This window comes from Odontomachus brunneus, unplaced genomic scaffold, assembly GCF_010583005.1.
Source record: "Odontomachus brunneus isolate Ranch 3 - 2012 unplaced genomic scaffold, Obru_v1 Obru_scaffold_020, whole genome shotgun sequence".
Classification (NCBI taxonomy): Eukaryota; Metazoa; Arthropoda; class Insecta; order Hymenoptera; family Formicidae; genus Odontomachus; species Odontomachus brunneus.
In genome coordinates this window covers 1,189,397-1,202,384 of record NW_022639470.1, presented here as the reverse complement: position 1 = coordinate 1,202,384, position 12,988 = coordinate 1,189,397, and the positions used below count along the sequence as shown (strand labels likewise).

The 12,988-nt window shown below is 34.1% G+C and overlaps 2 protein-coding genes across 5 annotated transcripts in view; one reads left to right on the top strand and one right to left on the bottom strand.

The window, feature by feature from the left end:
* Positions 1-3,347, bottom strand: part of LOC116842013 (kynurenine formamidase-like) — a 113,576-nt gene extending 110,229 nt beyond the window's left edge. Inside the window, exon 1 of the mRNA XM_032810631.1 lies at positions 3,254-3,347. Within this exon, the coding sequence (XP_032666522.1) occupies positions 3,254-3,343 (90 nt within the window). The 5' untranslated portion in view covers positions 3,344-3,347. The remainder of the gene's footprint in view (positions 1-3,253) is intronic.
* A 4,828-nt stretch (positions 3,348-8,175) lies between these two features.
* LOC116842008 (innexin shaking-B) overlaps positions 8,176-12,988 on the top strand; it is a 64,080-nt gene continuing 59,267 nt past the window's right edge. For 2 of the 4 annotated variants that reach the window (XM_032810626.1, XM_032810620.1), the window contains exon 1: positions 8,176-8,666. The gene's annotated coding sequence lies outside the window, so the exon portion shown is untranslated. Of the gene's footprint in view, positions 8,667-10,453; positions 11,023-11,174; positions 11,269-12,988 lie in introns of those variants that run through there. The other 2 variants (XM_032810624.1, XM_032810621.1) reach the window with 2 other exon arrangements.

The window sequence follows — 12,988 nt, the reverse complement described above, 5'->3', positions numbered from 1 at the left end:
CACGTCAATACAGATTTTTTCTTCGTGTAAAGTGCGCGAAATTATAGTATGGAATAGGTAAGCTATGAATTAAGATCTGAGAAGCAAAGGTATTTTTCGAAATTTGTCTGAAACCGTTGTAACAAGTTCAGTAAAAAAGAAATAAATATCGATGGGTAAATGCCGACGTATGCGTTTAAAAAGAAGAAAGATTGTATGCTGTTGTAAGAATACTTTGTTGAGGCTGCCGGCACTGTGCGGATGTATTCGTATTTTACCAGGTATCATTTGCATGATACCTGCTTCAGATAGTATAGGGGCCTTAACGCTTCCAGCATTTGCGATTAAGATAGATATCGTGGAACCGGGTACGTGCGATTTGATGACGCACTTTCCAAGTCGGTCTGCGAATAAATTACGCTCCAAAGAGCCAACAAGTCAGACCTCACGGACTTGATGTAACCGTAGCTAACATCTTTGTAAGGAAAAATGCTATGGTTTTCGAAGAAAACTTATGATACAGAAAATGATCTAGTATGTATATATACATATGAATTAGTAATTTTCATATATTCGATTAGTAATTAATTTACAAGTTTAATATTTGCGTTAGATGGATCAATCTGTCGAGAAAACATGGCTGATTATTAATATAAAATTTAATTGACTTTAAAACCTTAAACATAGTTAAGATTTGCTCAGATCAACGAAGAAAATATTGTAGTAAAAATTACAACAAAATATTTGTGATTTTGTGTGGACCATATAGAATTATGACTGAAATTACTGTACATTTATTATACACATTTGACTTTTTACTGCAAATTATTGTAATTGTTTGGATATTTTTTATATCATATGTTTGTCAAATTTTATATTTTTTATAGTAATTTATACTTTAATTCTAGTATAATTTTTACAAGAAACATTGTAAAGAAATACAATTTTAATGTAGTTTTTTTTTTGTTACAATATTTTCCATTTTATATATAATTATTTCAAGCAAAACACATGTAGAAAAAAGTGAATTTTGAAAAAACCCATGTTTTGCTTTTAATTTTTTAATTCACACTTATTTTTTTTCAACTGTATTGAACAAGAAAAATGTTATTAGAGAATCATATTCCTCAATAATTTCTACTCTAATTAAAAAACAAAACAAATGCTTTTACGCGATGAAAGTACGTGCAAAAATAAATAGGAGCATTGCTTGATATGTGACGAAAACGAACAAAAAATTTTTAATGTAAAATCTCAAGCTGTCAGCGTAATATTTGCCTAATCCAAAAGTTCCGCAGCTTGTACATAAGCTTGTACGAAAGTGTGGATGCTCCAAACAGAAAAATTTCGAAGAACATTACTCTACCTTCGCATCTGCATTTGGAAGCTTAAGAATATCGAAAAAGTTTGCAGAAAGATTTCTATACGTATATGGTTAGGCTTTCCGTTGAATATTGTAAAACAAAGCAACACATTCATATAAGATACCACAGAGAATTCTAAAAGAATTCAGTCGTATGTCACAAATTCTGAGTTTACTTTTAGTTATAAAAAGAATTCTTTTCACTGAATCGAACTCTGAAGAATTCTTTTTACATCTGAAAATGAACTCAGAATTTGTGATATACGACTGAATTCTTTTTGAATTCTTTTTGAATTCTCTGTACTATCTAGGTTCTATATATACAAGAAATACGAAAAGGATAGCGTGATTATGTTAGTGACGATCGTCTCTGCATTATCGACATTGTTGAGTTCGTCATCGACTCCAGCATCCCCTTAATGTACGACACTTCATATGTTTGACACATGTGAGAGCAGAAAAACAACTGCGAATGACATCTGTCGGAATTTTGCTACGGAATTATGCATAGACTCAATATATCGCGTAGGTAAGTATTTAATTAAGTACTTAATAGTTGGTGCTTAGATATTGGTCACATTAATTCAGTCATTATGTAAAGCGACTAAATTTTTATCGATTCGCTCCACTTCCGCAGAAGAAAACTTGTTTTTCAGCCTCAAAAAAGAGATCTCTTTTTCTCTCTCTGAAAGGAGAAACTTCGAAATCTCTACATTCTTAAGTCAAGAGTTAATTGATAACTAATTCGATCATTATGAGAAATGATCAAATCTTTGCCAGTCCACTTTTCTTTCACAGAAAATAATGTTATTTCTCGACCTGAAGAAAAAGATCTCTCTCTTAAAGAAAAGAAATCTCTGTATTCTCAAGTTGAGAGTGGTTTTTTTTTGAGATCGAAAAATAACATTTTCTCTTCTGCGAAAGAGGAGTGAATCTCAGCAAAGATTTGGTTGCGCAATGATCAAATTAATCCGACTTATTTATTTGATTCATCATAATTCTAATCTGATAATTCACATATAAACGATAATTTGCGCAAGCGAGAAGTGATAATGTTTAACAAGCATTTAAATGTCTGACGTAAGTATTATTTATGATTATTATTATTATACGATGCATACGACCCATGTATGTTATAGATTAAAAAGTGAAGATCGAAAACTCATACGTCAACGATGATTACGATGATTGCGTTCAGCAGAGAAACTTAATAAACACTTTCTACTGCAGCAACTTTGCAACTTGTAAGATTTTCTTCTGAATAAATTTACGTTTTTCCAACATATTTACTAAGCGATCGTCATTTTTTCCAGCATATTCTCGATATTACTAAATATGTTAAAAAACCTAAGCCACTAAGCGTCGTTCAGCAGAAAATCTCACGAGCAATCGCAGAGCTGCTGGCAACGCAGCGTAAAGCGCTTTTTCTACTAAACGTAACTATTGAGTCTCTTCGTAGGCGATGTATGTATATGCGTACGGATGTGTAATGTGTGAATGTGTGTGTGTGTAGTGTGTGGATACCGTGAGAAACGGGATCGCGTGATTAACGCGTATCAAAATTCTCCTCAATTAAGGTTCCGTGAATTTAATCGATCAACAGCTATGACGAATTGACTATGAAGTCAATAAAATTAAATGACCCAGAATAAAATGAAATTCAATGAAAATTGAAGAAAGAACGAACCCAGATAGAACACAAAGTCATACAAAAGTCAAAATGACATCAAATGATATAAAAGTGATGTTATTTTGACGTCAAACGATACAATTTTCATGACAATTTCATGACATGATGTCAAAATGATATCATCTTGACATCAAAATGATTTTGTGTTCTACCTGGGGAAGTCAGTCGAACTCATTCGAGTTTTACGATGCGTAAAATCTTAAGTTTGTATTCATACTTACGGAAGACATGCCGTTGTTCCGTCTGCGCCAATTCGCACTTCTTACGGAGCCTTCGAGATAAATCAAACAGATACCGGCAGAAGACAGCATGCAACTGCACCAACAATTGAACGGCTCTGTCGCAGGCGCTCTCTATCCAAACTGTGTCGAACGTTCGCTGGTCGCGTCGGTAAACGCAGAGTTCAATCTTATCGACACATTGATCGCGGTTTGATTATGAGATATTACGGAACACGGGGTGACGCATTTTAGACGCGAAAAATCGGCGAGAAATCAATAGCAGACGCTGCAAACTCCAATATGCTGCAATTCTAAGCAGAATCGTAAGTCTTGTAATTTGTTATCGTAAAATTCGTCAGAACTTATAAGTACATTACAAGTACAAGTCTATGCAATATCATATGTCGTACAATTACTGGTAAATATCTACGATTTCATGTAATTTACAATATTTACAAGTAATTGTACGACATACGATATTGCATAGATTTGTAAATCTACTCATAAGTTTTGACGAATTTTACGAGAACAAGTTACGAGACTTACGATTCTGCTTAGAATTGCAGCATTACTGTCTATTTCCTTCGCTCTCTCTTTTTTCTCTTTCTTATTCACGTATCTAACGATCATCTAACGACGTCATCAAAGGACTTTTGTCGGAACAATAACAGAGTTTGGACTTACCGAAATTACAACAATTAGCTCCGGCCTACATTCAAACTCAATCACACTTGCAACGGGCGATTAATTCGACACTCACGGCACTTGTAACCACGCAGGATCCGCACTTTTGCGAGCGATCGACGCGAGACACGCGAAGCCACTGAAATACACACAAACTAGAACAAGCGCTGGGCTGCGTGTAATATAAGAGAGAGAGAGAAAGAGAAAAAGTACACCTGGGTGTCTCGAATAACAATTTGTCTTTGTCTATCTCTTGTTGACTTTACTATATCTTATTCTCCCCATTTTCGACCACACTGTAACCCAGATAAGGATAAGGGAGGAAGCAGGGACCTCTCTTTCTCTCTCATTCCGTGTACTTACCATGAATATTGTATGGCAGCGTACGTCCAGGTAGTATATATTTCAGTGCACGAAGCCAACCATTCGAACGGACGAAATAGGGTGACGATCGACACATCTATCAAACATGTTCCACCCCCTCACGTGACTACGCACTTCCGTCGTGACATTTTCGCGCTATTCTTGAGACTCGGCAAGTTCTTCATCGAAAAAAAGAAGGTAATAACCGTCAAGCCTAAATAATAGTTGTCCAGAATACTTTGAAATAGTTTCTATTAAACATGTAGGTAAATATAATCAAATAATTTATATTAATATTAAATAGAAATATTAACAAATAACATTAGCTTATGGTATATGTTGCTAAGACTTGATGACTATAGTTAAATGCTGTAAATTGACATAAGCATAAATAAAAAAATACCTATAAAACATTTTTTTACAATAAAAAAAGATATTTTTTTATTTATGCTTATATCAATTTACAACATTTAACTCACCATTAAGCTTTTATTCGAAACATTTTTTTCTATTTCCTTTAATTTAAAAGTAATATACGAAAAAGTGGAATCGTTCTTTTTACTTTGAGAGTGTAAATCATACCTTTAAATAGCGATAAAGCACAAATGGAATATATCGTTATTTATATATTGATTTACTTTATATACTCATAAAAATGTATCAAAATCAGAGCTCGGGTTCGCAGTGTTTCCTTGTAAGTTAGTGAAATATAAGAGAGAGTAATAAAACAAGAGCGTTTTCATTGAAAATCGATGATTCACTCTCATCGACTAAACAGTCTTCTTACTCTATTTGATCGGAAACATTTTTACTGATGCATTTTAGAAGAGAAAACCACAAGTAGTGGATTAAGTCTGAAACAAATCGCTAGTTAATATTTAAAACTATTATAATTTATGATTTCTGTAACGTTAATTTTTTTACAGTTATTTATTGATTGTTAAAGTAAAAGGTCTATAGACAAAGACAAAGCTCGCATATCGACTATTGTTGAATATTTGCTACTAAACATGACATTGCCACGTTTCTTGAAAGATATATTATAAGTGTAAGTACAAAGGTATCGTCATAGCTCGTAAGATTTACCAGTTTTTGTTCGATCATGAGGTGAAGCATCGGGATAAGCGGGATAAGCGGGTCTGAGAAAGGATGGTAATCACTACGGGATTGAATGAAACCATGGACGGAACTTCATGCATGAAGCTATAAAAACCGTTGATTTAAGAAAACGATCTATTAGGTGCTGTTAATATTTTTGAATTCATGTAATAGTGCAAATAAATATATATTGATAAAATAATAATTACATGGAATAACAGATAATATTTATCTAATATTGCATCTGAAGAAGTTATATTTCTTGTTTCGATGTCATATTTTTGAAAGGGACACGACAAAAATTTATGAAACGGACGTTCCTTTCAGTATTTGTAAAAATAAACATTCAGGTAGTATTGAAGATTGGTACCAATGTAAGATTTGTCAGAACTGGGGGTACACAAATCATGTATAAAAGGCATCTTTAATTTTTTTTGTTTAATTTACCATATTTGTTTAATTTACCAATACGAGGAGGGGGGAACTGTGATTAATGTACTTACCTAATTAATAAGTTAAACTAAATCTAATTTGTGACTTTATGTTGTAATTTGATTATTTGTATGGATTATTCCGATAATTGATGTTTCTAAAGTGACTAATAAAGACTAAAATAGTCCTTTAGTTTATTTACGGTTTGTCCTGAATAAAAATGTCCCTTTTATGTCACCTCTCCTCTATGAGATTCTTTAAATAAAATAAAAACAATTTTAATCTCGGATACAAGTAATTTAGTTTTAGCAAATATCTCATTTTCTCCTACTAAGATTTACTATTAAAGACTTGTACAATCTAATTTGAAGATCTAAATATATAGTTCGAGCAACTAAATCTTGGTTCTGAGAACTATGCATTTGCATCATGTAATTAAATTATTTTCTAATTATCACTTTATTGGCCCGCATTATTTGATTGAATAATTTAACAACCATCAAATTTTGCTACTTGTTGCGAAATCCTTCTTTCAACGTATCACAACATATCCCTAGTCGCAGATAAAAATGACTCCTATTGAAGCATAGTTTAAATTAATCGACCTCTCCTCTATGAGATTCTTTAAATAAAATAAAAACAATTTTAATCTCGGATACAAGTAATTTAGTTTTAGCAAATATCTCATTTTCTCCTACTAAGATTTACTATTAAAGACTTGTACAATCTAATTTGAAGATCTAAATATATAGTTCGAGCAACTAAATCTTGGTTCTGAGAACTATGCATTTGCATCATGTAATTAAATTATTTTCTAATTATCACTTTATTGGCCCGCATTATTTGATTGAATAATTTAACAACCATCAAATTTTGCTACTTGTTGCGAAATCTTTCTTTCAACGTATCACAACATATCCCTAGTCGCAGATAAAAATGACTCCTATTGAAGCGTAGTTTAAATTAATCGACCTCTCCTCTATGAGATTCTTTAAATAAAATAAAAACAATTTTAATCTCGGATACAAGTAATTTAGTTTTAGCAAATATCTCATTTTCTCCTACTAAGATTTACTATTAAAGACTTGTACAATCTAATTTGAAGATCTAAATATATAGTTCGAGCAACTAAATCTTGGTTCTGAGAACTATGCATTTGCATCATGTAATTAAATTATTTTCTAATTATCACTTTATTGGCCCGCGTTATTTGATTGAATAATTTAACAACCATCAAATTTTGCTACTTGTTGCGAAATCCTTCTTTCAACGTATCACAACATATCCCTAGTCGCAGATAAAAATGACTTCTATTGAAGCATAGTTTAAATTAATCGACCTCTCCTCTATGAGATTCTTTAAATAAAATAAAAACAATTTTAATCTCGGATACAAGTAATTTAGTTTTAGCAAATATCTCATTTTCTCCTACTAAGATTTACTATTAAAGACTTGTACAATCTAATTTGAAGATCTAAATATATAGTTCGAGCAACTAAATCTTGGTTCTGAGAACTATGCATTTGCATCATGTAATTAAATTATTTTCTAATTATCACTTTATTGGCCCGCGTTATTTGATTGAATAATTTAACAACCATCAAATTTTGCTACTTGTTGCGAAATCTTTCTTTCAACGTATCACAACATATCCCTAGTCGCAGATAAAAATGACTCCTATTGAAGCGTAGTTTAAATTAATCGACCTCTCCTCTATGAGATTCTTTAAATAAAATAAAAACAATTTTAATCTCGGATACAAGTAATTTAGTTTTAGCAAATATCTCATTTTCTCCTACTAAGATTTACTATTAAAGACTTGTACAATCTAATTTGAAGATCTAAATATATAGTTCGAGCAACTAAATCTTGGTTCTGAGAACTATGCATTTGCATCATGTAATTAAATTATTTTCTAATTATCACTTTATTGGCCCGCGTTATTTGATTGAATAATTTAACAACCATCAAATTTTGCTACTTGTTGCGAAATCTTTCTTTCAACATATCACAACATATCCCTAGTCGCAGATAAAAATGACTCCTATCGAAGCATAGTTTAAGTTAATCGACGTCGGAGGAATCGGTCCTAAATTAGGGACGGACAACTCGTGGACGCGGTGCGGCGCGACGTGACGCGGTCGCGAGTTTCTTTCTCTCTCTCTTGTCTCTTTCTCTCTTTCTCTCTCTCTCCGACAAGATGCACGCGCTCCCGGCGTACATTCGCACGCTCCGTTCGGGTTCGGCGTTTCTATTCCTGGAGCGGGCCGACTCCTCGTCCGGCTCCTAACCGGAGGTGCCATGCCCCGGCTACGAGGGACGTGCGAACAGTGAGCGTAGTCTGGCCGCGCGGAGTCGAGCGAGTGTGCGGAAGAGAGAGAGCGCGGCGTGCGGAAGTAGTTTGCGAAATGTGCGTGCGCGTGCGACGAAATCAGCGTGGACGACGACAGGACGACGAGGCCGACAGCGTCCGCCGACGGCGTGCGGGAGGCCGACGCGTCGCCGCGTGATCCATCCCGATCTGATCGCGTCCGTCGCTTCCGGCGGAATGCCGGATCGTCGTCGCCGTCGTCGTTGTTGTCGTCGTCGTCGTCGCCGTCGGTCGGCGAGCGATCGTGATTCTACCCCGCGACTGATCCCCATCGCTTGCGGAATCGCATAACCACCGCGGAATGTCGGACAGCCGGTCGGCACGGTCCTCCTCGGCGCCGCGACGCGCCGCGAAGATCCCACGGAGGAAGTGCACGGGCTAGAGTTCGCAGGTCTCGGCGGTCTCAGATCGATCTCCGATTGGCGGGGGTGACGTGCGCGCGAGTGACAAGCGCGACGAAAGATCGTACGCTGATCTGAATTTTTGTTGAATAACATGGCAGACTGATAGTCTCGCATTACAAGACTCGCATTGCGCGACTGGGATGTACTCATACTGAGAAGCAAAAATATATACGACATCAATAAACGAATAGTTTGGTCGCATATATTTTGTAAGCTGATGATATACAGAGTTTTACGGCCGTACAAGAAAATGTCAGGAAAGTAAAAAATGTCTCGTACTAATACACGTATTTTCTATACCTGCAGCTTGAATTGTTCATTATTTCTAAGGCAAGTGTACAAAAAAAAAGTTTTATTTCGAGCAGTAACTATTATGTAATATATAGCATTACTGTGTATATACAGAAAAGTACATACTGCATTCAAGTAAATGTTAGTTATTTGAAGAATTTTATAAGTTTATATATCTGCAAATCTATCATAAATTCATGATAGATATCAAATTTATTCAAAGTACACTTTGAATTCTAGTAAGTTTAGTATTTTAATAAAAAATATTAAAATATTAAAATATTAAATATTAAATTCAAACAAAATTTCGATTTGTTTATTACATACAGATGAATCATTTACTTCTTTCATATCTAATTTTATAATATTCTTATAAAGAGTATAAATTCTTCCTTCAATAAGTTTTTTATAATATTCTTGTAAAGAGAATAACTTCTTTTGAGTATATGATAATAAGCGTTTCTTAACATTATGACAAGTATATCTATCAAGAAAATATTCTTTGTCGAAGATAACCATGATTTAAAAGAGAATAAGCAAACTGCATAATCGCTTTCCTCAACAATAGAATATCTTTCTGTGTGAATCCGCGTCTATAGAAATTGCAGAAAGGCGGAATATTCGTTGTGTTTCTGCGTAGTAATGGGCAGTTGTAATAATATCGATCGCGTTGCATTGCTTATCATTATTTGCAAAGAAGCTGTTGCGAAAATAAACTTGTCGAATTGATTTTTGTTCGAGGCAAATAGAATTTTTGGTTTTTATGTATCAAATTCAATTCTAAGAGTCAAGAGTTTTATTCCTTTCAATGAGAAAAAATGTGTTTTTTGTTTACTGTCAGTTTGATTCAATCAAACTTTTTTTTTTCTCTATGTACTATTAAAGCAATGCAAGATATACTGAAAAGATGTATTCAGTATGTGACATTTTTTCACACGCGTTTCAAAGCTACTGAGAAAGCTCCATACTTCTTGAAAGCAATTATTTCTGCAAAAGTTTCATTCTTTGCTGCCTCAATTTTTCATAATTTTTTGAAATTTTTTCTGCATTATGAGTGCATCCTAGTCGAGCAAGACCATGGTGCTTTTTCGATTAATGAATGCTTATGTCTTTGGGAGAAATTCTTTGCGTGCATGAGGAGTGGCTCACAGGAGACTCGTCGTCTCGTGTGAGACGCCGAACTCTGCGCCTTTCCTTGTTTCTCTTTCTTTCTTTTCTTGCTCCATTGTCTCGCTAATTTCGAGTTGCACTAAAACGCAGCTCGTGATTTCTTTCCCTCGCGCATGGAAATTCCGTTGTGTTCACAAGAGACCACGAAAAGTCGATGTTCAACTACGGGAATCACTCTCGGCAAAGTTACAGTAGTTCTCCGATCATTAGTGCTTCGGATATTTTCGGACGACCCTTGTCCGAGACGATGCACTGCCCGCGAACGAGGCGCGCGTGCTGAACCAGCGTGACTCGAGAAACACGAAGTCCCATTTAGATTATGGGAGTAGCATTGGGGTCTCCTTTTACATGAAAAGTCGCGAAAGTACTCGGGGGGAGAGAAAGAAAGAGGAGAAGGAGAGAGAAAGACAGAGAGAGAAAGAGGAGTAGGGGGCAAGAAGCATGTACGAGAGTGCTCGGTTTTTCTATTTCTGTGCGATCGTTTAGGAGTTTATAGTGTATCTCGAGCGAGCATCGCTCTTTTTACGAGTTGTGCGCGTGTCAAGGAAGCAAACGAGAGCTAGTGGATAGATACACCGTTGTCACTGTTTGCACTGGCGTTGTTTTCATAGGACTAGAAAGAAAGAAAAAGAAAGAGAGAGAGAGAGAGAGAGAGAGAGGGAGAGAGAGAGAGAGAGAGAGAGGGAGAGAGAGAGAGAGAAGGAAGACTGGGGATGGGAGCAACTCCTTGAGTGCACTATATTCTCGCTACGTTTCCGTCGTTTGAATCTAAAATTTGCTTTTGTATCACCGCGACCACGATGCGCACATCGCGTCCACCGAGATTTTCGAAGAACAAGAAAAACAATTCTATACGAATGGAGGAACAATTCCTCGAAATTCGAAGGAAGCGCGAAGAGTCCGCCGCGATCTTTCGTAGCGCACGGATGCGTTGCACGTTCTCTCTAAAGCATAGTGTATTTTTTTTCACTGAAATGCTATATTTATAATTCGTGGTTGAATTATAAGTATAGCACTGCAGTCAGTAAAATATCTGGCTGAAAGGATCAGTTAATAGTAGCGTAATAAAGCGAGAGGCTTCTGTTATTAATGCATCTTGCAAACGTAGACAGTGTCATCGCATCGTAAGATGCGTGGAAGTCGTTAATTTCATCGCCACAAACACTGAAAGTTGAATTTCGTGCAGCGTATAACAAATTCGGGTACTACAGATTTTGCAGTGAAATCTTTTTTCCATCCACTGGCTAAAATTAGTGAGATATAAGAAAAGGGAGTAAATTTATAACTATTTCCACTGAAAATCAGTGAACACACAGAAAAAAAATTAAGTATTCATTTAAAACTAATATATAATATATAAATTAATATATTCAAATTAACAATCATTGTTTCATAAGCAATGACATATAATTTTGTTAGGAGAATTTTAAAATCCTGAATTTCAATAACATTATCATTTTACTTAAACGTTATAAAAGCTTCACATAAAAAGTACATGATTAGTTTGATGCTAACAATGTGTATTCAGTATGTGATATTTTCTGCATGTGTTTCAAACCCACTAGAAAAATTCCATAGTTCTTGAAAAGAATTTTATCTTTTTCCACCGTTTAAAAACATATTCTTAATTCAATATTTTGTGTTTTTTAATAATAAAAATTAGTTTTTAATAATAAGAACAGATTTTTCTATCGAAATAATCACGTAAGATATATTCTTGCAAGTATTATAAATTATTATTTTAGTTTAAAGCATGTAATGTCATTTGAAAATTAATATACCAAAAACAAAGATATGTTCTACCAAAAAAAAGAAATATTATTTTTTTCTGTGTATTCACTGACTACACTAGTCAACAGGTAATTTGTCACATCGAATTTCTGGTGTGTTTCTTATATATTTTTATAAGTGGAATCCGAAAATAACATTTTAGAATTTTTTCATCGCCCATAGTTTTATTGTGACGGTTATCTGGGATTTGATATATTCAATTACATGCAGTTCGCAATTTAACTTAATTATAAACTTTTTTATAACGAAGTATACTATCAATATTAAAAATATATAGTATCTATTGAAAATACTATCTATTGAAATACTATATATTGAATACTATCTATTGAAATACTATATATTGAAATACTACTATAAAGTATACTAAAATATTATCAATATAAAAAAATATTTTTTATAAAAAGTTCCTTCTTTTAAGCAATATATTTCTTTATGAAAGTTCATTGAAATTCACGATTTTTCTTTTCTTATAAGAAATTTCTTCAACTAGGCGTGAAGTATGATAAAAACTAGTATATTTTTTATTAACATAAATATATATATATATATATATATATATATATGTATATATTATACAAGTCAAATACAATAGAAAATCATCAGCCTTTACAATTTGAATTACTTAAACCATGTCTGTATATATAAGAAAAGTCCATTTTCTTGAAACTTAAAGTCACATGACTTGAAAATCCTGAGCAATAGAAAAAACTTTTTTTTATTTTTTCATTTAACGTAAAAAAAAAATACTACATAGATCATGTAATTTGATTCATGTAATGACAAAAGAAAATTTTTCTTTTGCAGACCGGTGTTATCGGTCAAATATTGCTTTTACTGATTCAATCAGAAACATTTTTATCGATCCACTTTAAGAGAGTTACATGTGCGTTAGTTGGATTTTTCAGTTAAGTAGAGAGAGAGGGGGGGGGGAGAGAGAGAGACTATTTTACCGATTCACTTTAGAAAATTAAATTCGAGTTAGATCTCAGCTGAGAATCGCTTGCTCTCGTTTTTGGTCGGACGATTGGTACACGAGTCATTTATTTTTTCGACGATCCGTGCGAAATAGCTGACGTTGCTTGCTGTGAATGCGACATTCACCGCGAATGAAATGTTATCCGTAGTTCG